The sequence below is a fragment of the Pristiophorus japonicus genome, chromosome 20 (assembly GCF_044704955.1).
Source record: "Pristiophorus japonicus isolate sPriJap1 chromosome 20, sPriJap1.hap1, whole genome shotgun sequence".
Taxonomy (NCBI): Eukaryota; Metazoa; Chordata; class Chondrichthyes; family Pristiophoridae; genus Pristiophorus; species Pristiophorus japonicus.
Window position 1 is genome coordinate 86,000,901 of NC_091996.1, and position 21,181 is coordinate 86,022,081.

At 54.4% G+C, this 21,181-nt stretch overlaps 1 protein-coding gene across 1 annotated transcript in view; it reads left to right on the plus strand.

Annotated features, from left to right (window-relative positions):
- slc25a35 (solute carrier family 25 member 35) overlaps positions 1 to 17,026 on the plus strand; it is a 30,846-nt gene extending 13,820 nt beyond the window's left edge. The window contains exons 3-5 of the mRNA XM_070863088.1: positions 7,404 to 7,556; positions 9,579 to 9,713; positions 15,068 to 17,026. Coding sequence (XP_070719189.1) covers positions 7,404 to 7,556; positions 9,579 to 9,713; positions 15,068 to 15,232 — 453 coding nt within the window. The 3' untranslated portion in view covers positions 15,233 to 17,026. The remainder of the gene's footprint in view (positions 1 to 7,403; positions 7,557 to 9,578; positions 9,714 to 15,067) is intronic.
- The last annotated feature ends 4,155 nt before the right edge of the window (positions 17,027 to 21,181 follow it).

The following is a 21,181-nucleotide window of genomic DNA, read 5'->3' on the forward strand; positions in this document are numbered from 1 at the left end:
GCCCCTGGGGTCACTGGAGGTCGCGCCCCTCCCCTCCCCCCCCCCCCCCCCCCCCCCCCCAGGGTCAGCAGGTTGCCTCAAAGGAATCTTGAGCTTGCTGCCTTTTACTAAGGAGGAGACTGCGAGGTCACCTGATTGGAACTTTTACGATTTTTGAAAGCTGGCATTTACACATTATTTTTCCTCAGGACATCCCAAAGACAGCTCACAGACAATGGATGACGTTTGATGTGCAGTCACTGTTGCTGTGAGGGCTAACACACTCAATTTGCGCACAGCAAGCTCCCACACACAGCCATGAGATAAATAGCCAGATAATCCATTTCAGTGATGTTTGGTTGAGGGATAAATATTGGGCCCAGGACACCAGGGAGAATGCCCCCTTTTTTCTTCCTATAGTGCACATGGAAACTTGTTACGTCCATCTGAGAGGGCAGACGGGGCCTCTGTTTAACGTCTCATCTAAAAGATGTCAACTCCCGACAGTGCGGCGCTCCCTCGGTACCGGCCCTCCGACAGTGCGGCGCTCCCTCGGTACCGCCCCTCCGACAGTGCGGCGCTCCCTCGGTACTGCACTGGGAGTGTTAGCTGAGATGACCAAGCATTTGGTGGCCTATCCTGTTATCTCTTTCTGTGGCTCAGTGTCAAATCTTGTCTGATTACGCTCCTGTGAAGCGCTTTGGGTCGTTTTAAAATATGAAAGGCACTGGAATTGACCATTACAACGCACTCCTGGCTGGCCTCCCACATTCTACCCTCTGTAAACTAGAGCTGATCCAAAACTCGCTGACCCGTGTCCTAACTCGCACCGAGTCCCGCTCACCCATCACCCCCTGTGCTCTCTGACCTACATCGGCTCCCGGTTAAGCAACGCCTCGATTTCCAAAATTCCTATCCTTGTTTTAAAATCCCTCCATGGCCCTCGCCCCCTCCCTATCCCTGTAATCTCCTCCAGCCCCACAACCCCCCGAGATCTCTGCGCTCCTCTAATTCTACCCTCCTGAACATCCCTGATTATAATCGCTCCACCATCGGTATCCGTGCCTTCAGCTGCCTGGGCCCCAAGCTCTGGAACTCCCTCCCTAAACCGCTCCACCTCTCTTTCCTCCTTCAAGACGCTCCTTAAAACCTACCTCTTTGACCAAGCTTTTGGTCACTTGCGCTAATTTCTCCTCATGTGGCTTGGTGTCAGATTTATTTGCATCATAACCCTCCTGTGAAGCGCCTGGGGACGTTTCACTACGTTAAAGGCGCTATATAAATACAAGTTGTTACACTCGGGGCCTGGGGTAGGACTTGAACCCACGACCTCCTGACTCCGAGGTGAGAGTGGGAGTGTCTTGAGCCAAGCCGAAAGACGTCAGTGAACTGAATCCACGCAAGCTGTTCGGTGACTTTGGCTGAGCAGAGAACGCAAGTTAAAATTGCAGAAGCTGGGCTTGTGAAGGGAAGTAGAGCGGAACAGGGTGGAGCAGTTGGTGAGACCATGGCTTTTCCCGTCTGACATCCACAAGTCGGCTCACAAGATGAAATCAGTTTGCGCAATCACAGCCCGGCTCAGGCTCATTAAAACTCATCACCACAGGCAGTCCCTCGGAGTCGAGGAAGACTTGCTTCCACTCTAAAAGTGAGTTCTCAGGTGGCTGAACAGTCCAATACGGGAATTACAGTCTCTGTCACAGGAGGGACAGACAGTGGTTGAGGAAAGGGTGGGTGGGACTGGTTTGCCGCACGCTCCTTCCGCTGCCTGCGCTTGCTTTCTGCACGCTCTCGGCGACGAGACTCGAGGTGCTCAGCGCCCTCCCGGATGCACTTCCTCCATTTAGGGTGGACTGGTATTTGGCCAGGCACTCCTCGGTGTCGGTGAAGTTGTATTTTATCAGGGAGGCTTTGATGGTGGTTCTTGAAACGTTTCCTCTGCCCACCTTTGGCTCGTTTGCCGTGTCGGAGTTCCGAATTAAAACTGACCATTAATTCAGTGCCAGTGGGTAACATCATTCAGACAGGCTCGGCGGGGCCGGGGGGGGGATTGGCACTGGTGCAATACGGGTGCTTTCCTGGGGCTGGGCTAAATCTGCATCTAACCCCGTGCTGTACCTGCCCTGGGAGTGTTTGATGGGACAGTGTAGAAGGAGCTTTACTCTGTATCTAACCCCGTGCTGTACCTGCCTTGGGAGTGTTTGATGGGACAGTGTAGAAGGAGCGGGGTAATGAACAGGCAAGGGTTGGCGAGGGCCATTGTAATATATTTGCATCATGGGTTCTATGCTTACTAATTTGCAGCAACACATAATTAAGAACTAGCTGGTTTATTCGCAAAAGGTTTAACAATCACACTAGACATTACCTGGAGAAATACCACCAGTGATGCCTCCGCCAGATCCTGCCAATCCCCTGGGAGGACAGACGCACCAACATTAGTGTCCTCGATCAGGCCAACATCCCCAGCATCGAAGCACTGACCACACTCGACCAGCTCCGCGGGGCGGGCCACATCGTCCGCATGCCCGACACAAGACTCCCAAAGCAAGCGCTCTACTCTGAACTCCTTCACGGCAAACGAGCCAAAGGTGGGCAGAGGAAACGTTACAAGGGCACCCTCAAAGCCTCCCTGATAAAGTGCAACATCCCCACCGACACCTGGGAGTCCCTGGGCCAAAGACCAGTCCGCCCTAAGTGGAGGAAGTGCATCCGGGAGGGCGCTGAGCACCTCGAGTCTCGTCGCCGAGAGCGTGCAGAAAGCAAGCGCAGGCAGCGGAAGGAGCGTGCGGCAAACCAGTCCCACCCTCCCCTTCCCTCAACCACTGTCTGTCCCACCTGTGACAGAGACCGTAATTCCCGTATTGGACAGTCACCTGAGAACTCACTTTTAGAGTGGAAGCAAGTCTTCCTCGACTCCGAGGGACTGCCTGTGATGAAACATTACCAGTTCATCCACCAGGCTCACAACTGCATACCCCATCGTGGATCCCCCGAACCCAACTTGCCGGGGTTTTATTGAGCCTTGTGAACATCATGTGACATGGCTAAGCCACTTCCAACTGGACAGCTCCTACTCATTGGAATTCAGAAGAATGAGAGGTGATCTTATCGAAACGTGTAAGATTATGAGGGGGCTCGACAAGGTGGATGCAGAGAGGATGTTTCCACTGATGGGGGAGACTAGAACTAGGGGGGCATGGTCTTAGAATAAGGGGCCGCCCATTTAAAACTGAGATGAGGAGAAATTTCTTCTCTGAGGGTTGTAAATCTGTGGAATTCGCTGCCCCAGAGAGCTGTGGAAGCCGGGACATTGAATAAATTTAAGACAGAAATAGACAGTTTCTTAACCGATAAGGGGTTATGGGGAGTGAGCGGGGAAGTGGAGCTCAGTCCATGATCGGATCAGCCATGATCGTATTAAATGGCGGGGCAGGCTCGAGGGGCCGAATGGCCGACTCCAGCTCCTATTTCTTAAGTTCTTAACATGATTATCCAGGCTATTTTTGTGGTTCACATCGTGTCAAATCTGTTCCGAGAAGCTCTCCCGATTTCTCAATTTCCGCCCCCCCCCCCCCCCCCCCACCCCCTGAGATATTTTCACTTGCCAAGTTTTGCCCGGTGTGGATGAGTAACTTTATTGTTATGACTTGGCTCCTCACAAGACTTCACACACAACCCTCGGGACCAGTTGCGACACCTAAAGCAAAAAAGAAGGAACTTGCATTTATATTGCGCCTTTCACAACCACCGGATGTCTCATAGCATTTTACAGCCAATGAAGTACTTTTGGAGTGTACTCACTGTTGTAATGTGGGAAACGCCGCAACCAATTTGCGCACAGCAAGCTCCCACACACAGCAATGTGATAATGATCCAGATAATCTGTTTTTGTTATGTTGATTGAGGGATAAATATTGGCCCCAGGACACCGGGGAGAACTCCCCCTGCTCTTCTTCGAAATAGTGGCCGTGGGATCTTTTCCATCCACCTGAGAGAGGAGACAGGGCCTCGGTTTAACATCTCATCCAAAAGACGGCCCCTCCGACAGTGCGGCGCTCCCTCAGCGCTGCCCCTCCGACAGTGCGGCGCTCCCTCAGCGCTGCCCCTCCGACAGTGCGGCGCTCCCTCAGCGCTGCCCCTCCGACAGTGCGGCGCTCCCTCAGCGCTGCCCCTCCGACAGTGCGGCGCTCCCTCAGCGCTGCCCCTCCGACAGTGCGGCGCTCCCTCAGCGCTGCCCCTCCGACAGTGCGGCGCTCCCTCAGCGCTGCCCCTCCGACAGTGCGGCGCTCCCTCAGCGCTGCCCCTCCGACAGTGCTGCACTGGGAGTGTCGGCCTGGATTTATGTGCGAGAGTCCCTGGAGTGGGACTCGAACCCACAACCTTCTGACTCAGAGGCGAGAGAGAGAGAGAGAGAGAGTGCTATCCATTGAGGTACGGCTCACCTGTGATAATTAACCACTGCAAGCAGACAGAATCCAGCCCCCATTTTACAGACACACTTTCAATTCAGTTTCTTAAAGCTGGTGTCAGCAAAAGTGACCGTTGGACTCTCAGATTCGTACAACGCACCTGATTCTCTAATGTTTTTTAGGGGAAGGAAACTTGCCGTCCTATCTCGCCCTGGGCCTACATGTGACTCCAGTCCCACACCAATGTGGTTGACTCTTAACTGTCGGAGGGGCCGTCTTTCGGATGAGATGTTAAACCGAGGCCCCGTCTGCTCTCTCAGGTGGGCGTAAAAGATCCCATGGCCACTATTGGAAGAAGAGCAGGGGAGTTCTCTCCTGTGTCCTGGGGCCAATATTTATCTCTCAATCAACATCACAAAAAACAGATTATCTGGGTCATTATCACATTGCTGTTTGTGGGAGCTTGCTGTTCATTAGTTGGCTGCCGCTTTTTCCACATTACAACAGTGACTAAAAGTACTTCAGTGGCTGTGAAGAATTTTGTAACATCCTGAGGTGGTAAAAGGCGCTATAGAAATGCAAGTTCTTTCTATCTTAACAAAACACCTGTTACAGTGAAGACTCCATCGAGAGAGTGGCCTACATAAGAAATAGGAGCAGGAGTCGGCCATTCGGCCCCTCGAGCCTGCTGCGCCATTCAATAAGATCATGGTTGATCCGATCATGGACTCAGCTCCACTTTCCTGCCCGCTCCCCATAACCCTTGACTCCCTTATCGCTCAAAAATCTGTCTATCTCCGCCTTAAATTTATTCAATGTCTCAGCCTCCACAGCTCTTTGGGGCAGAGAATTCCACAGATTCACGACCCTCTGAGAGAAGAAATTCCTCCTCATCTCCGTCTTAAATGGGCGACCCCTTATTCTGAAACTATATCCCCTAGTTCTAGATTCCCCCACGAGGGGAAACATCCTCTCTGCATCTACCCTGTCCAGCCCCCTCAGAATCTTTCATCTTCGGAATCAACCGAGTGAACCTTCTCTGAACAGCCTCCAATGCAAGTATATCCTTCCTTTAAATACGGAGACCAAAACTGTACACAGTACTCCAGGTGTGGCCTCACCAATACCCTGTACAGTTGTAGCAGGACTTCTCTGCTTTTATACTCTATCCCCCTTGCACTAAAGGCCAACATTCCATTTGCCTTCCTGATCACTTGCTGTACCTGCATACTAACTTTTTGTGTTACATGTACAAGGACCCCCAGGTCTCTCTCTACTGCAGCACTTTGCAATGTTTCTCCATTTAAATAATTTACTTTTTTATTTTTCCTGCCGAAGTGGATAACCTCACACTTTCCCACATTATACTCCATCTGCCAAATGTTTGCCCACTCACTTAGCCTGTCTATATCCCATTTCAGATTCTTTGTGTCCTCCTCACAACTTGTTTTCCCACCCATCTTTGTATTGTCAGCAAACTTGGCTACATTGCACTCGGTCCCTTCATCCAAGTCGTTAATATAGATTGTAAATAGTTGAGGCCCCAGCACTGATCCCTGCGGCACCCCACTAGTTACGATTAGCCAACTGGAAAATGACCCATTTATCCCGACTCTCTGTTTTATGTTAGTGAGCCAATCCTCTATCCATGCTAATATATTACCCCCAACCCCGTGAACTTTTATCTTGTGCAGTAACCTTTTATGTGGCATCTTATCGAATGCCTTCAGGAAATCCAAATACACCACATCTACTTGTTCCCCCACTTATCCACCCTGTTCGTTACATCCTCAAAGAACTCGAGTACTTCATGTACGAGGACACCCTGATCCCTCTGTACTGCCACATTTTGTAGCGCGCAGTCAGACTGGAGTTAAGGCCTGCGATTTAAAAAATATCAGGAGTTAGAGTGCGGGCAGGAATTGAGAGTGGCAACACCCACCTACCTCACGAATTCTACCCAAGTTCAGTTATTACTCCAGACCGTTTAATTACAGGAAGTAAATGATCCTGAAGAACAAAAGGGATTTTCTGAGCTTGAGAAATAGTGGGAAGTATGAAATTAAATACTATGCAAGAACTCCAGGCTGGTTTGTGAGACGTGCATCTATTAATTGTGCTCATTCACCCACAAATTTCAGGCCACACGATACAGCTGTCTGCTGTACAGAATAAACAGTTTTCATACTGCAAATACTGACACACTCCCGGGGACCCCCTGTAAATACTGACACACTCCCGGGGACCCCCTGTAAATACTGACACACTCCTGGGGACCCCCTGTAAATACTGACACACTCCCGGGGACCCCCTGTAAATACTGACACACTCCCGGGGACCCCCTGTAAATACTGACACACTCCCGGGGACCCCCTGTAAATACTGACACACTCCCACTCCCAGGGACCAACCTCTGAAGCAAATGCTTTTTCGGTGTACAGCTGTGACGTGCGCGAATACAGATATATGATGACCTCCACCGGGAAGTCCATACAGACCCCTCGAGGTCCAGAGATTCCAGTTTAGAAACACTATGCTCTAGACCTTTTGCTCACTTCACGTAACAGGAACGGTAGCACAGTGATTATGTTACTGGACTCTCAATCCCGAGGCCTGGGGTAATGAGTTCAAGTCCCACCAGGGCAGCTGGGGAATTTAATTTCAGTGAATTAAATAAATCTAGAATAAAATGCTGATCACAGTAATGGTGACCATGCAACGGCTGGATTGTTGTATAAACCATCTGGTTCACTGATGCCTCTTTAGGGAAGGAAATCTGCCACCCTTACCCGGTCTGACCTAGAGGTGACTCCAGACCCACAGCAATGTGGTTGGCTCTTAACTGCCCCTCTGAAATGGCCGAGCGAGACACTCGTGTACCAGACCGCTACAGGATCCCCATTCTAAGTCCTGGGGAATTTCAGTGTTGACACGAGATTGTCTCCACAGGGAGCGCACCAAATGTTTTCAACAATATGTTGATGCTGATACAACCAAATGGTCTCTCCGCAGGGGATGCTTGACGCGCTGGTCACCATTTACCAGCGGCACGGCATCGTGGGACTGTGGCGCGGGTCAGGGGCGGCGGTGCCCAGGGTGATGGTGGGCTCTGCCGCCCAGCTCTCCACCTTCTCCGAGGCAAAACAGTTCACCGAGGATCTGCAGGTCAGTGCAATCGGAAGGATTGTTCATCACCAGACCTCCCTTCCCCACCCCCGCCGCTCTCTCCCCCACCCCCGCCCCCGCCGCTCTCTCCCCCACCCCCGCCCCCACCGCTCTCTTCCCCCACCCCCGCCCCCACCGCTCTCTCTCTCCCCCCCCACCGCTCTCTCTCTCCCCCACCCCCGCCCCCACCGCTCTCTCCCCCACCCCCGCCCCCACCGCTCTCTTCCCCCACCCCCGCCCCCACCGCTCTCTCTCTCCCCCCCCACCGCTCTCCCCCCCCCCACCCCCGCCCCCGCCGCTCTCTCCCCCACCCCCGCCCCTCTCTCCCCCACCCCCACCGCTCTCTCTCTCCCCCCCCACCGCTCTCTCTCTCCCCCACCCCCGCCCCCACCGCTCTCTCCCCCACCCCCGCCCCCACCGCTCTCTCTCTCCCCCCCCACCGCTCTCTCTCTCCCCCCCACCGCTCTCTCCCCCCACCCTCACCCCCACCGCGCTCTCTCTCCCCCACCCCCGCCCCCACCGCTCTCTCTCTCCCCCCCCACCGCTCTCTCTCTCCCCCCCACCGCTCTCTCCCCCCACCCTCACCCCCACCGCTCTCTCTCTCCCCCCCCACCGCTCTCTCTCTCCCCCCCACCGCTCTCTCCCCCCCCACCGCTCTCTCCCCCCACCCTCACCCCCACCGCTCTCTCTCTCCCCCCCCACCGCTCTCTCTCTCCCCCCCACCGCTCTCTCTCTCCCCCCCCACCGCTCTCTCTCTCCCCCCCCACCGCTCTCTCTCTCCCCCCCCACCGCTCTCTCCCCCCCACCGCTCTCTCCCCCCCACCGCTCTCTCCCCCCCACCGCTCTCTCCCCCCACCCTCACCCCCACCGCTCTCTCTCTCCCCCCCACCGCTCTCTCTCCCCCACCCTCACCCCCACCGCTCTCTCTCTCCCCCCCACCGCTCTCTCCCCCCACCCTCACCCCCACCGCTCTCTCTCTCCCCCCCACCGCTCTCTCCCCCCACCCTCACCCCCACCGCTCTCTCTCTCCCCCCCACCGCTCTCTCTCCCCCACCCTCACCCTCTCCCCCACCCCCGCCCCCACCGCTCTCTCTCTCCCCCACCCCCGCCCCCACCGCTCTCTCCCCCACCCCCGCCCCCACCGCTCTCTCCCCCACCCCCGCCCCCACCGCTCTCTCTCTCTCCCCCCCCACCGCTCTCTCTCTCCCCCACCGCTCTCTCCCCCACCCCCGCCCCCACCGCTCTCTCTCTCTCCCCCCCCACCGCTCTCTCTCTCCCCCCCACCGCTCTCTCCCCCACCCCCGCCCCCACCGCTCTCTCTCTCCCCCCCCACCGCTCTCTCTCTCCCCCCCACCGCTCTCTCCCCCCACCCTCACCCCCACCGCTCTCTCTCTCCCCCACCCCCGCCCCCACCGCTCTCTCCCCCACCCCCCCCCCCCCACCGCTCTCTCTCTCCCCCCCCACCGCTCTCTCTCTCCCCCCCCACCGCTCTCTCTCTCTCCCCCGCCCCCACCGCTCTCTCTCTCCCCCCCCCCACCGCTCTCTCTCTCCCCCCACCGCTCTCTCCCCCACCCCCGCCCCCACCGCTCTCTCTCTCCCCCCCCCCACCGCTCTCTCCCCCACCCCCGCCCCCACCGCTCTCTCTCTCCCCCCCCCACCGCTCTCTCTCTCCCCCCCACCGCTCTCTCCCCCCACCCTCACCCCCACCGCGCTCTCTCTCCCCCACCCCCGCCCCCACCGCTCTCTCTCTCCCCCCCCCACCGCTCTCTCTCTCCCCCCCACCGCTCTCTCCCCCCACCCTCACCCCCACCGCTCTCTCCCCCCCCCCCCACCCCTCTCTTCCCCCCCCCCCACCCCCACCGCTCTCTTTCCCCCCCCCCCCCACCCCCACCGCTCTCTTCCCCCCCCCCACCCCCACCGCTCTCTCCCCCCGCCCCCTCCTCACCCCCAACGATCGCAGCCGTGTCCCCCACCAGCGCTAACGGCGAGCGCCATTGACTGTTCCTTTTCCTTCCCGTGCAGGTGTTCAAGCCCCACAGCTGGCTGGTGTCGCTGACGGCAGGGCTGGTCAGCAGCGTGTTTGTTGTCCTCGCCATGACACCTTTTGACGTAATCAGCACCCGGCTCTACAACCAGCCCGTGGACAAGAAGGGGAAGGTAATCTACACTTCACTCCCCCAACGCACTCCTGGCCGGCCTCCCACATTCTACCCTGCGTAAACCAGAGCTGATCCAAAACACGGCTGCCCCGTGTCCTAACTCGCACCGAGTCCCGCTCACCCATCACCCCCTGTGCTCAATGCCCCGTGTCCTAACTCGCACCGAGTCCCACTCACCCATCACCCCCTGTGCTCAATGCCCCGTGTCCTAACTCGCACCGTGTCCCGCTCACCCATCACCCCCTGTGCTCGCTGCCCCGTGTCCTAACTCGCACCAAGTCCCGCTCACCCATCACCCCTGTGCTCAATGCCCCGTGTCCTAACTCGCACCGAGTCCCGCTCACCCATCACCCCCTGTGCTCAATGCCCCGTGTCCTAACTCGCACCGAGTCCCGCTCACCCATCACCCCCTGTGCTCAATGCCCCGTGTCCTAACTCGCACCGTATCCCGCTCACCCATCACCCCCTGTGCTCGCTGCCCCGTGTCCTAACTCGCACCGAGTCCCGCTCACCCATCACCCCCTGTGCTCGCTGCCCCGTGTCCTAACTCGCACCGAGTCCCGCTCACCCATCACCCCCTGTGCTCGCTGCCCCGTGTCCTAACTCGCACCGAGTCCTGTTCACCCATCATCCCCTGTGCTCGCTGCCCCGTGTCCTAACTCGCACCGAGTCCCGCTCACCCATCACCCCCTGTGCTCACTGCCCCATGTCCTAACTCGCACTGAGTCCCACTCACCCATCACCCCCTGTGCTCGCTGACCCGTGTCCTAACTCGCACAGAGTCCCGCTCACCCATCACCCCCTATGCTCACTGCCCCGTTTCCTAACTCGCACCGAGTCCCGCTCACCCATTACCCCTGTGCTCGCTGACCTACATTGGCTCCCGGTTAAGCAATGCCTCGATTTCAAAATTCTCATCCTAGTTTACAAATCCCTCCATGACCTCGCCCCTCCCTATCTCTGTAATCTCCTCCAGCCCCACAACCACCCGAGATGTCTGCACTCCTCTAATTCTGCCCTCCTGAGCATCCCTGATTATAATCGCTCCACCATCGGTGGCCGTGCCTTCTGTTGCCTGGGCCCCAAGCTCTGGAACTTCCTCCCTAAACCTCTCTACCTCTTTCCTCCTTCAAGACGCTCCTTAAAACCGACCTCTTTGACCAAGCTTCCTGCCCTCATTTCTACTTATGCGGCTTGGGGTCAAATTCTTATCTTATAATATTGCTGTGAAGCACCTTGGGACGTTTCACTACATTAAAGACGCTATATAAATACAAATTGTTATTGTACTGGATCACCCCCCCGCCCCCGAGCATTACACAGACAACAGTTCCCTGCCCCTCCCCCCACTGGGGCATTTTTAATGGACGGCAGAGCGAGGCCGATGATATATACGGCCGGACAAATGGGAAGCAACATCAAGAAAGACTTGCATTTATATAACGCCTTCCACAACCACCGGACGTCTCAAAGCGCTTTACAGCCAATGACGAAGAAAGCAGTAAAGAAAGGAAAGATAGATTACGAAGGTAAACTTGCGCAAAACATAAAAACAGATAGTAAAAGCTTTTACGGATATATAAAATGGAAGAGAGTGACTAAAGTAAATGTTGGTCCCTTAGAAGATGAGAAGGGGGATTTAATAATGGGAAATGTGGAAATGGCTGAGACCTTAAATAATTATTTTTGCTTCGGTCTTCACAGTGGAAGACACAAAAACCATGCCAAAAATTGCTGGTCACAGGAATATGGGAAGGGATGACCTTGAGACAATCACTATCACTAGGGGGGGTAGTGCTGGACAGGCTAATGGGACTCGAGGTAGACAAGTCCCCTGGTCCTGATGAAATGCATCCCAGGGTATTAAAAGAGATAGCGGAAGTTATAGCAGTCATTTGTTATAATCTACCAAAAGTCTCTGGACTCTGGGGAAGTACCAGCGGATTGGAAAACAGCTAATGTAACGCCTCTGTTTAAAAAAAAAAAAGGGGGGCAGACAAAAGGCAGGTAACTATAGGCCGGTTAGTTTAACATCTGTAGTGGGGAAAATGCTTGAAACTATCATTAAGGAAGAAATAGCGGGACATCTAGATAGGAATAGTGCAATCAAGCAGACGCAACATGGATTCATGAAGGGGAAATCATGTTTAACTAATTTACTGGAATTCTTTGAGGATATAACGAGCATGGTGGATAGAGGTGTACCGATGGATGTGGTGTATTTAGATTTCCAAAAGGCATTCGATAAGGTGCCACACAAAAGGTTACTGCAGAAGATAAAGGTACGCGGAGTCAGAGGAAATGTATCAGCATGGATAGAGAATTGGCTGGCTAACAGAAAGCAGAGAGTCGGGATAAATGGGTCCTTTTCAGGTTGGAAATCGGTGGTTAGTGGTGTGCCACAGGGATCGGTGCTGGGACCACAACTGTTTACAATATACATAGATGACCTGGAAGAGGGGACAGAGTGTAGTATAACAAAATTTGCAGATGACACAAAGATTAGTGGGTTGTGTAGAGGACACGGAGAGGCTGCAAAGAGATTTAGATAGGTTAAGCGAATGGGCTGAGGTTTGGCAGATGGAATACAATGTCGGAAAATGTGAGGTCATCCACCTTGGGGGAAAAAACACAGTAAAAGGGAATATTATTTGAATGGGGAGAAATTACAACATGCTGCGGTGCAGAGGGACCTGGGGGTCCTTGTACATGAAACTCTTCCAAAAAGTTAGTTTGCAGGTAATCAGGAAGGCGAATGGAATGTTGGCCTTCATTGCGAGAGGGATGGAGTACAAAAGCAGGGAGGTCCTGCTGCAACTGTATAGGGTATTGGTGAGGCTGCACCTGGAGTACTGCGTGCAGTTTTGGTCACCTTGCTTAAGGAAGGATATACTAGCTTTGGAGGGGGTACAGAGACGATTCACTAGGCTGATTCCGGAGATGAGGGGTGATCTATGATGATAGATTGAGTAGACTGGGTCTTTACTCGTTGGAGTTCAGAAGGATGAGGGGTGATCTTATAGAAACATTTAAAATAATGAAAGGGATAGGCAAGATAGAGGCAGAGAGGTTGTTTCCACTGGTCAGGGAGACTAGAACTAGGGGGCACAGCCTCAAAATACGGGGGAGCCAATTTAAAAGCGAGTTGAGAAGGAATTTCTTCTCCCAGATAGTTGTGAATCTGTGGAATTCTCTGCCCAGGGAAGCAGTTGAGGCTAGCTCATTGAATGTATTCAAGTCACAGATAGATAGATTTTTAACCAATAAGGGAATTAAGGGTTATGGGGAGCGGGCGGGTAAGTGGAGCTGAGTCCACGGCCAGATCAGCCATGATCTTGTTGAATAGCGGAGCAGGCTCGAGGGGCTATATGGCCTACTCCTGTTCCTAATTCTTATGTTCTGGAGTGCAGTCACTGTTGTAATGTGGGAAACGCGGCAGTCAATTTGTGCACAGCAAGCTCCCACAAACAGCAACCAGATAATCTGTTTTTGTTATGTTGATTGAGGGATAAATATTGGCCCCAGGACACCGGGGAGAACTCCCCTGCTCTTCTTCAAAATAGTGGCCGTGGGATCTATTACATCCACCTGAGAGCAGACGGAGCCTCGGTTTAACGTCTCATCCAAAAGACAGCCCCTCCGACAGTGCGGCGCTCCCTCAGCACCGCCCCTCCGACAGTGCGGCGCTCCCTCCGACAGTGCGGCGCTCCCTCAGCACCGCCCCTCCGACAGTGCGGCGCTCCCTCCGACAGTGCGGCGCTCCCTCAGCACCGCCCCTCCGACAGTGCGGCACTCCCTCAGCACCGCCCCTCCGACAGTGCGGCACTCCCTCAGCACCGCCCCTCCGACAGTGCGGCGCTCCCTCAGCACTGCCCCTCCGACAGTGCGGCGCTCCCTCAGCACCGCCCCTCCGACAGTGCCCCAGGGCAAACCCTGACCCCGGATGAATCCCTGGTTCAGGAAACGCGTCCCCAGATATAGGCAAGTTCAAATCGGCAGCCCCCCCGCTTAAACTGACCCTGGGGCCGGTCAATAAACTGGGCGGGGCTGTGTGGCGGGGAGCGCCTTCCGATGGTGGGAGGGGTATCAATCTCCTTTTCGACCAGTAGAAGGGCCGGACTCTCTGAAGGGTTTAATTTGCCGCACTCGTTTCCCGCAGTAGGCGGTTCTGCCCACCCTTAACTGAACCCACCCTTAACCATCAAGTTCAGTTGAAGAGCTGGGGAATGGTAGCACAGTGGTTATGTTACTGGACCAGTAATCCAGTACTCGGCCGACATCCCCAGCATCGAAGCACTGAGCGCACTCTACCAGCTCTGTTGGGCAGGCCACACCGCCCCAAGTGGAGGAAGTGCATCCTGGAGGGCGCTGAGCACCTCGAGTCTCGGCGCCGAGAGCATGCGCAGGCAGCGGAAGGAGCGTGCGGCAAACCAGTCCCACCCACCCACCCCTTTCCTTCAACCACTGTCTGTCCCACCCGTGACGGGGACTGTGGCTCTCGTATTGGACTGTTCAGCCACCTGAGGACTCACTTCAGGAGTGGAAGCAAGTCTTCCTCAATTCCGAGGGACTGCCTATGATGATGAGATTTCTTATGTTTCTATTTCCTGTCCTGGGTACTTTGCCCCCACCCTGTGTGTCCTCTAATTCGGTTTAGGCAACATGATCACCCTACCATTCAACCCATCGAGCCCCCGAAAATTAATCAGGCACCTTCACACCTCAGCTCATCTGCTGCTGAAGCCCTCATCCATGCCTTTGTTGCCTCCAGACTTGAACTCCTCTGCTCAAGCAGTCCCTCTGAGTCGAGGAAGACTCGCTTCCACACAACCACGAGTTCTCAGGTGACTGATGAGACCAATGCGGGACCTACAGTCTCTGTCACAGGTTGGGGCAGACAGTGGTTGGAGAGTCTGGTTTGCCGCACGCTCCTTCCGCTGCCTGCGCTTGTTTTCTGCACGCTCTCGGCGACGAGGCTCAGCGCCCTCCCCGATGCTCTTCCTCCACTTAGGGCGGACTGGTCTTTGGCCAGGGACTCCCAGGTGTCGGTGGGGATGTTGCACTTTATCAGGGAGGCTTTGAGGGTGGTCCTTGTAACGTTTCCTCTGCCCACCTGGGGCTCGCTTGCCATGTAGGAGTTCCGAGTAGAGCGCTTGCTTTGGGAGTCTCATGTCGGGGCATGCAGACAATGTGGCCCGCCCAGCGGAGCTGGTCGAGTATGGTCAGTGCTTCGATGTTGGACTGGTCGAGGACGTTAACGTTGGTGCGTCTGTCCTCCCAGGGGAGTTGCAGGATTAGAGTCAAGTCTCCCTTGCGCCTTCCAACGCCCCAGTCACTGTTGTCTTCCTGCAGGGTATTTTCTACGCTGGGTATCTGGATTGCTTTGCGAAGACGATGCAGAAGGAGAGCTTTCTCGGTCTCTACAAGGGCACCGGGGCATCCTACTTCCGTCTGGGCCCGCACACCATTCTCAGCCTGCTCTTCTGGGAGGAACTGCGGAAGTTTTACTGGCAGTGAGGGAGGGCACTGGCAACAGGCGCACATCTGGACAGCTGTGGCTGCAATCTTGCACTGCTGATTGGCTCAGGAATTCCATTAGTATCGTTTTTGTGTTTTCTCAACGTTCCAATTTCCTCCAGTACTTGAGCGTTGTTCCAGGTTGGTTTGCCGAATGCAGGTGGAATCTGGTGGTGCGAGCCCCTCTGAAAGCCAACCCGGATCATTTCATCACCGGCGGTCCCTCGAACAAGGATGACTTGCTTCCACAGGAGTTCGCAGGTGTTTCAATGAAGGACCTAACGTTCCAGTCCTGAACTCCAGTTGAGGGGGTGGAAGATGCCTGTGCGTGGATTTTTTTAATGTGGGGTGACCGTTACACACCAGCCACCACACGGGGCTTGACAGAGCTAGGTCTTGGTCCAGTGGCAAGGGTTAACCATAACGACTGGAGACCAGCTCTGCTGCACGGACCTAGTGCGCGCACATATTGCACAGTGTGGGCTGAGCCCGTGCTGCCCCTGGGCCCCTCGCCTCTTCTGGGCCCCATACCCTCATTCGCTGCTCCTCCACCACGATCTCTCGCCGCCCCTCCGCCATGACATTCCCGCACCTCCGCCACGATCTCCCACCGAATCCCAGACACGATCCCTCAATGCTTCTCCGCCTCGATCATCCGCCACAACCTTCTCGCTCCTCTGCTATACCAACCGGAAGGAACAAGAGGCAGGACTGGCGGAAATCTGAAGGGAATCCCAGCAAACGCTCCACGGAACTGCGCAGCGGGTCTAAGGATAAAGAGCCTGTTAAAAGTGGGGGTGAAGAATGTTTGTCACCGGGCAGGATTGAGCGCATGGGGTTGGTTGACTGGATGGGTGATGGGGTGGTTGGCAGGGATCTGGTCAGGCTTTGCGGGGGGGCGATCTACGTTATGTTTGTTTATTTATTGCACCACTCGACCTAACTCGGAGGCCCCGGTCACCTTCAATCTGCACCACTGTGTCTCGGGGCACGTGCTTTCGCTGCACCGATTGTAACGACTTCATACAAGCCGGACCTCCGAACACAAAGTGGGAGTTGGGGCTTGGAGGGAGTTGTGGTACTGGAGGGATGGGCTTTGATGGGAGGTTTGCACTGGAGGAATGGGATTTGAGGGAGGTTTGCACTGGAGGGATCGGCTTTGAGGGAGAGTTGCACTGGAGGGATCGGCTTTGAGGGAGGGTTGCACTGGAGTGATGGGCTTTGAGGGAGGGTTGCACTGGAGTGATGGGCTTTGAGCAAGGGTTGCACTGGAGTGATGGGTTTTGAAGGAAAATTGTACTGGAGGTATGAGCTTTGAGGGAGGTTTGCACTGGAGCGATGGGATTTGAGGGGAAGGTTGCACTGGAGGTATGAGCTTTGAGCGATGGGCTTTGACGGGAAGGTTGCACTGGAGGTATGAGCTTTGAGCGAAGTTTGCACTGGAGCGATGGGCTTTGAGAGAGTTGCGGTACTCGAGGGATAGTACTAGATATGGGCCTCTCGCACCTCACGAAATTCCTCGTTCTACTCTCTATAAATGAAGTCAGTGTGGGTCCCGGACACGGCTAAAACCACAGGTCAGGGCTGCACAGTAACCGCTTCATCCACTCGCACTGCTCGATATCCGTTCCATCGTGCGCTATCTGAGGAAGGACTGCATAGGCCACCTCCGCCACCGTTCTGCATTTGACCCCGACAGCCCAATTTTTTGTAGCTGCTGTTCCGAAAGTTGTAAGTTCCCCCGACCTTCATGGTCTGGGTTTTATTTTTTGAAATAAAAGTCGGTTCTCTGCCTCCTGGCGTGTAGGAATTAATGACTAAGCTTGTTAAGTTTCCTCCCACCGATACCTTTTAACCAGCAGCCAAACAAGATTTGTGGCAAGAGCCCCAAGTTAACAAGGTGAGCAATGGGCTTTGACGGGAAGGTTGCACTGGAGGTATGAGCTTTGAGCGATGTTTGCACTGGAGCGTATTGCTTGAAAATAGTCAACAGGCTAGTGGATCTCCCGTGGCAGTGCTCGCAGCCGTATTATTCTGCTGCCAAGAGGGAGGTGCCATAACTTGGCCGTCCCTTTAAGGCTTCGTATGTGTTGAGGTCACGTAGAGGCGAATTGCCCTTTAAAGAAAGACTTGCATTTCTGTAGCGCCTTTCACAACTTCCGGACGTCCCAAAGCGCTTTACAGCCAATGAAGGTACATTTTTGGAGTGCAGTCACTGTTGTAATGTGGGAAACGTGGCAGCCAATCTGCGCACAGCAAGCTCCCACACACAGCAATGTGATAATGGCCCAGATCATCTGTTTTTTTTTGGTATGTTGATTGAGGAATAAATATTGGCCCCAGGACACCGGGGAGAACTCCCCTGCTCTTCTTCCAAATAGTGGCCGCGGGGATTTTTTACGTCCGAGAGCGCAGACGGGGCCTCGGTTTAAAGTCTCATCCGAAAGACGGCACCTCTGACAGTGCGGCACTCCCTTAACACTGCACTGGGAGTGTCGGCCTGGATTTATGTGCTCAAGTGCCTGGAGTGGGACTTGAACCCACAACCTTCTGATTCAGAGGCGAGAGAAAGTGCTACCCACTGATTCAGCCGTGGCTCAGTGGGGGGGACACTCCGTCACTTGGGAACATCCTCAGGTTTAGATTCAGCTGGGGGGCATTTTCTGAGGCCGAAGAAATTTCTCAGTGGCTTTAAGAATATCACCAATAGAATGAAGGGAGGCTCGAGAAGAGGTTATTAGTGTATTTGCACACACACACAGGGCTGTTGGGACATGGCATTCCCCCCACAGAAACAGTGCGGGAAACAGAGTCCAGAATAACTTTCTAAAAAGGGAAGTGAATTAAGCATTTTGAAGAAAAATTTAAACAGGCCGAGGGATAGGGCAGGGGAGTTGGTCTGAATGGCTGTTTCAGAGAACGGCCTCCTGCTGTGCTCTAAATGACCGTCAGTGGCTTTCTATACTGTCATGTAACACTTGGGTCTGACGCCCCAAAACCTTTTATATATAAAATAGTTTGGCAGGTAAAAGCGTCAACTGGGGCTGTTTTCTTTGGAACGGAGGAGGCTGAGGGGAGACCGTATTGAGGTGTATAAAATTGTGAGGGGCCTGGATAGAGTGGATAGGACGGACCCGTTTCCCTCAGCAGAGGGGTCAACAACCAGGGAGCATAGATTTAAAATAATTGGGGGGAGGGTTTAGAGGGGAAATGTCTTCACCCAGAGGGTGGTGGGGGTCTGGGGCGGAACTCACTGCCTGAAAGGGTGGTAGAGACAGAAACCCTCACCACATTTAAAAAGTACCTGGATGTGCACCTGAAGTGCCGTAACCTGCAGGGCTACGGACCGAGAGCTGGAAAGTGGGATTAGGCTGGGTGGCTTTTTGTCGGCCGGCGCGGACACGATGGGCCGAATGGACTCCTTCCGTGCTGTAAATTTCTGATTCTATGAACCAGAAGCCGACATTTATTTTATTTTAAATTGGTGGCGCGGATTTAAAAAAATATGGCCTGTGCGTATCCCAATTCAGTTTGGGCCTATACACATTGGAGTGAGAGGTGATCTTATTGGAGTGAGAGGTGATCTTATTGAAGTGTAAGATTCTGAGGGGGCTCGACAGGGTAGCTGCAGAGAGGATGTTTACCCTCCTAGGGGTATCTAGAACTAGGGGCCAGAGTTTCAGAATAAGGGGCTGCCCATTTAAAATGATGGAGGATTTTCTTCTCAGGATTGTAAATCTGTGGAATTCTCTGCCCCAGAGAGCTGTGGAGGCTGGGACATTGAATATATTTGAGATAGACAGATTTTTGAACAATCAGGGAGTGAAGGGTTATGGGGAGCGGGCGGGGAAGTGGAGCTGAGTCCATGATCAGAGCAGCCATGATCTTATTGAATGGCGGAGCAGGCTCGAGGGGCCGAATGGCCAACTCCTGCTCCTATTTCTTATGTTCAATCTCTCAACCTTGAGCCACAAAATGGAGCAGCTGTGATGTTTAGACCCGACTGCAACAATCGGGGTGTGAAGAAGAAAACACTTGTTTTACTGACCTGTCTCCTTGGCAACGCTGGGCAGCCATTTTGAGAATTTACAGTCTGGTGCTGCAATGTTCCATTTTCTTAAACATGACCTTAAAAATCACGATTTGAGCCCAACTGAGGTGTTTAAAACGATAAAGGGATTCGATAAGGTCGATACAGTGCAACTGTTTCCAGAACAAGGGGGCATAACCAAAAAAGTGCTGGGCCATTTGAGAGAGAAATCAGGAGGCACCCTTTCACACAAAGGATCGTGGAAATCTGAAAGGCTGCAGAGACTGGGAGTCAATTGGAGCTTTCAGGACTGAGATTCATCAATTTTTGTTAGCTGAGGGTATCAAGGGATAGTGAGCAACGGCAGGTAAATGGAGTTAAGATACAGATCAGCCTTGATAAAGAGCTTAAGGAATAGGAGCAGGAGTAGGCCCCTCAAGCCTGCTCCTCCATTTAATGAGATCATGGCTGATCTGTACCCTAACTCCATCCACCTGCCTTGGTTCCATAATCCCTTAATACCCTGTCGAGCAAGTATCTATCATGCTCGGATTTCAAGTTGTTAATTGAGTTTGTCATCTGCTTTTTTAGGGGGGGTTCCACACTTGCACCAGCCTTGGCGTGGAACACTGTTTCCCCAACTCCTCGCTTGGGCCACCCCAGGCAAGAGCTGATCACTGGGGACATAGAAAATAGGTGCAGGAGGAGGCCATTCGAGCCTGCACCACCGTTCAATAAGATCATGGCTGATCATTCAACTTCAGTACCCCATTCCTGCTTTCTCTCCATACCCCTTGATCCCTTAGGACCACATCTAACTCCCTTTTGAATATATCTAACGAACTGGCCCCAACAACTTTCTGTGGTAGAGAATTCCACAGGTTCACAATTCTCTGAGTGAAGAAGTTTCTCCTCATCTCGGTCCTAAATGCCTTACCCCTTATCCTGAGACTGTGACCCCTGGTTCTGGACTTCCCCAACATCGGGAACATTCTTCCCGCATCTAACCTGTCCAATCCCGTCAGAATTTTATGTTTCTGTGAGATCCCCTCTCATTCTTCTAAATTCCAGTGAATATAAGCCGAGTCGATCCAGTCTTTCTTCATATGTCAGTCCTGCCATCCCGGGAATCGGTCTGGTGAACCTTCGCTGCACTCCCTCAATAGCAAGAATGTCCTTCCTCAGATTAGGAGACCAAAACTGTACACAATATTCCAGGTGTGGCCTCACCAAGGTCAGGACTGGGGACAGGTCAGGGCCGGGATGGTTCAGGGGAAAGAGTGAGGCCTAATTGGCCCTCGCCTCGGTTGGAGGGGAGGTTCAACTCCCCGGAAGCGAACGTGGAGTTGCAATGTCGCGCACTCCGTTTCCATCCAGGTGGGGGGCGCATCACGTAGCGCCGACGCCTCTCAACGGCCCTCCCCGTTCCGTTAAAGGGGAGAACGCTGCGAGCTCTGCAGCCCCCTTTCGATGGGGCCCCCACCGCGGTGGCCACCAGGGGGTGCCGTTGGCCGCAGCCTGCCACCGAGACGGGCACGATGGCGGCCGGGACCCCCGCGACATTGTCGCACGGCGGCCCGACCAGTGGGGGGGGGGGGGGGACAAAGATGGCAGCACGCGGCACACCACACTTACTTTAACTTCCACCCCATGATGGAGTGTAGCCCATTCGGATTTGTGCCTCTGCTAACTCTCACGGGAGCTGGTCGCGCCCCCTCCCCACCGGGCCCGTTAGCGCTCGCGCGCGCCCCCCCCCCCCCGGAGGCGCACAATAGGGGAATTTCGGCCCTCCCCCCATTGTCTCGGAGCTAGTCCACCGTTGTCACTGGACAGGATTTCCAAGTCCGCGCCGCACTGACACGAAACGCGAGGTGGCGCGCGAAGACGAGATGGGACTCGGCCCAGAGACGCACACGTCC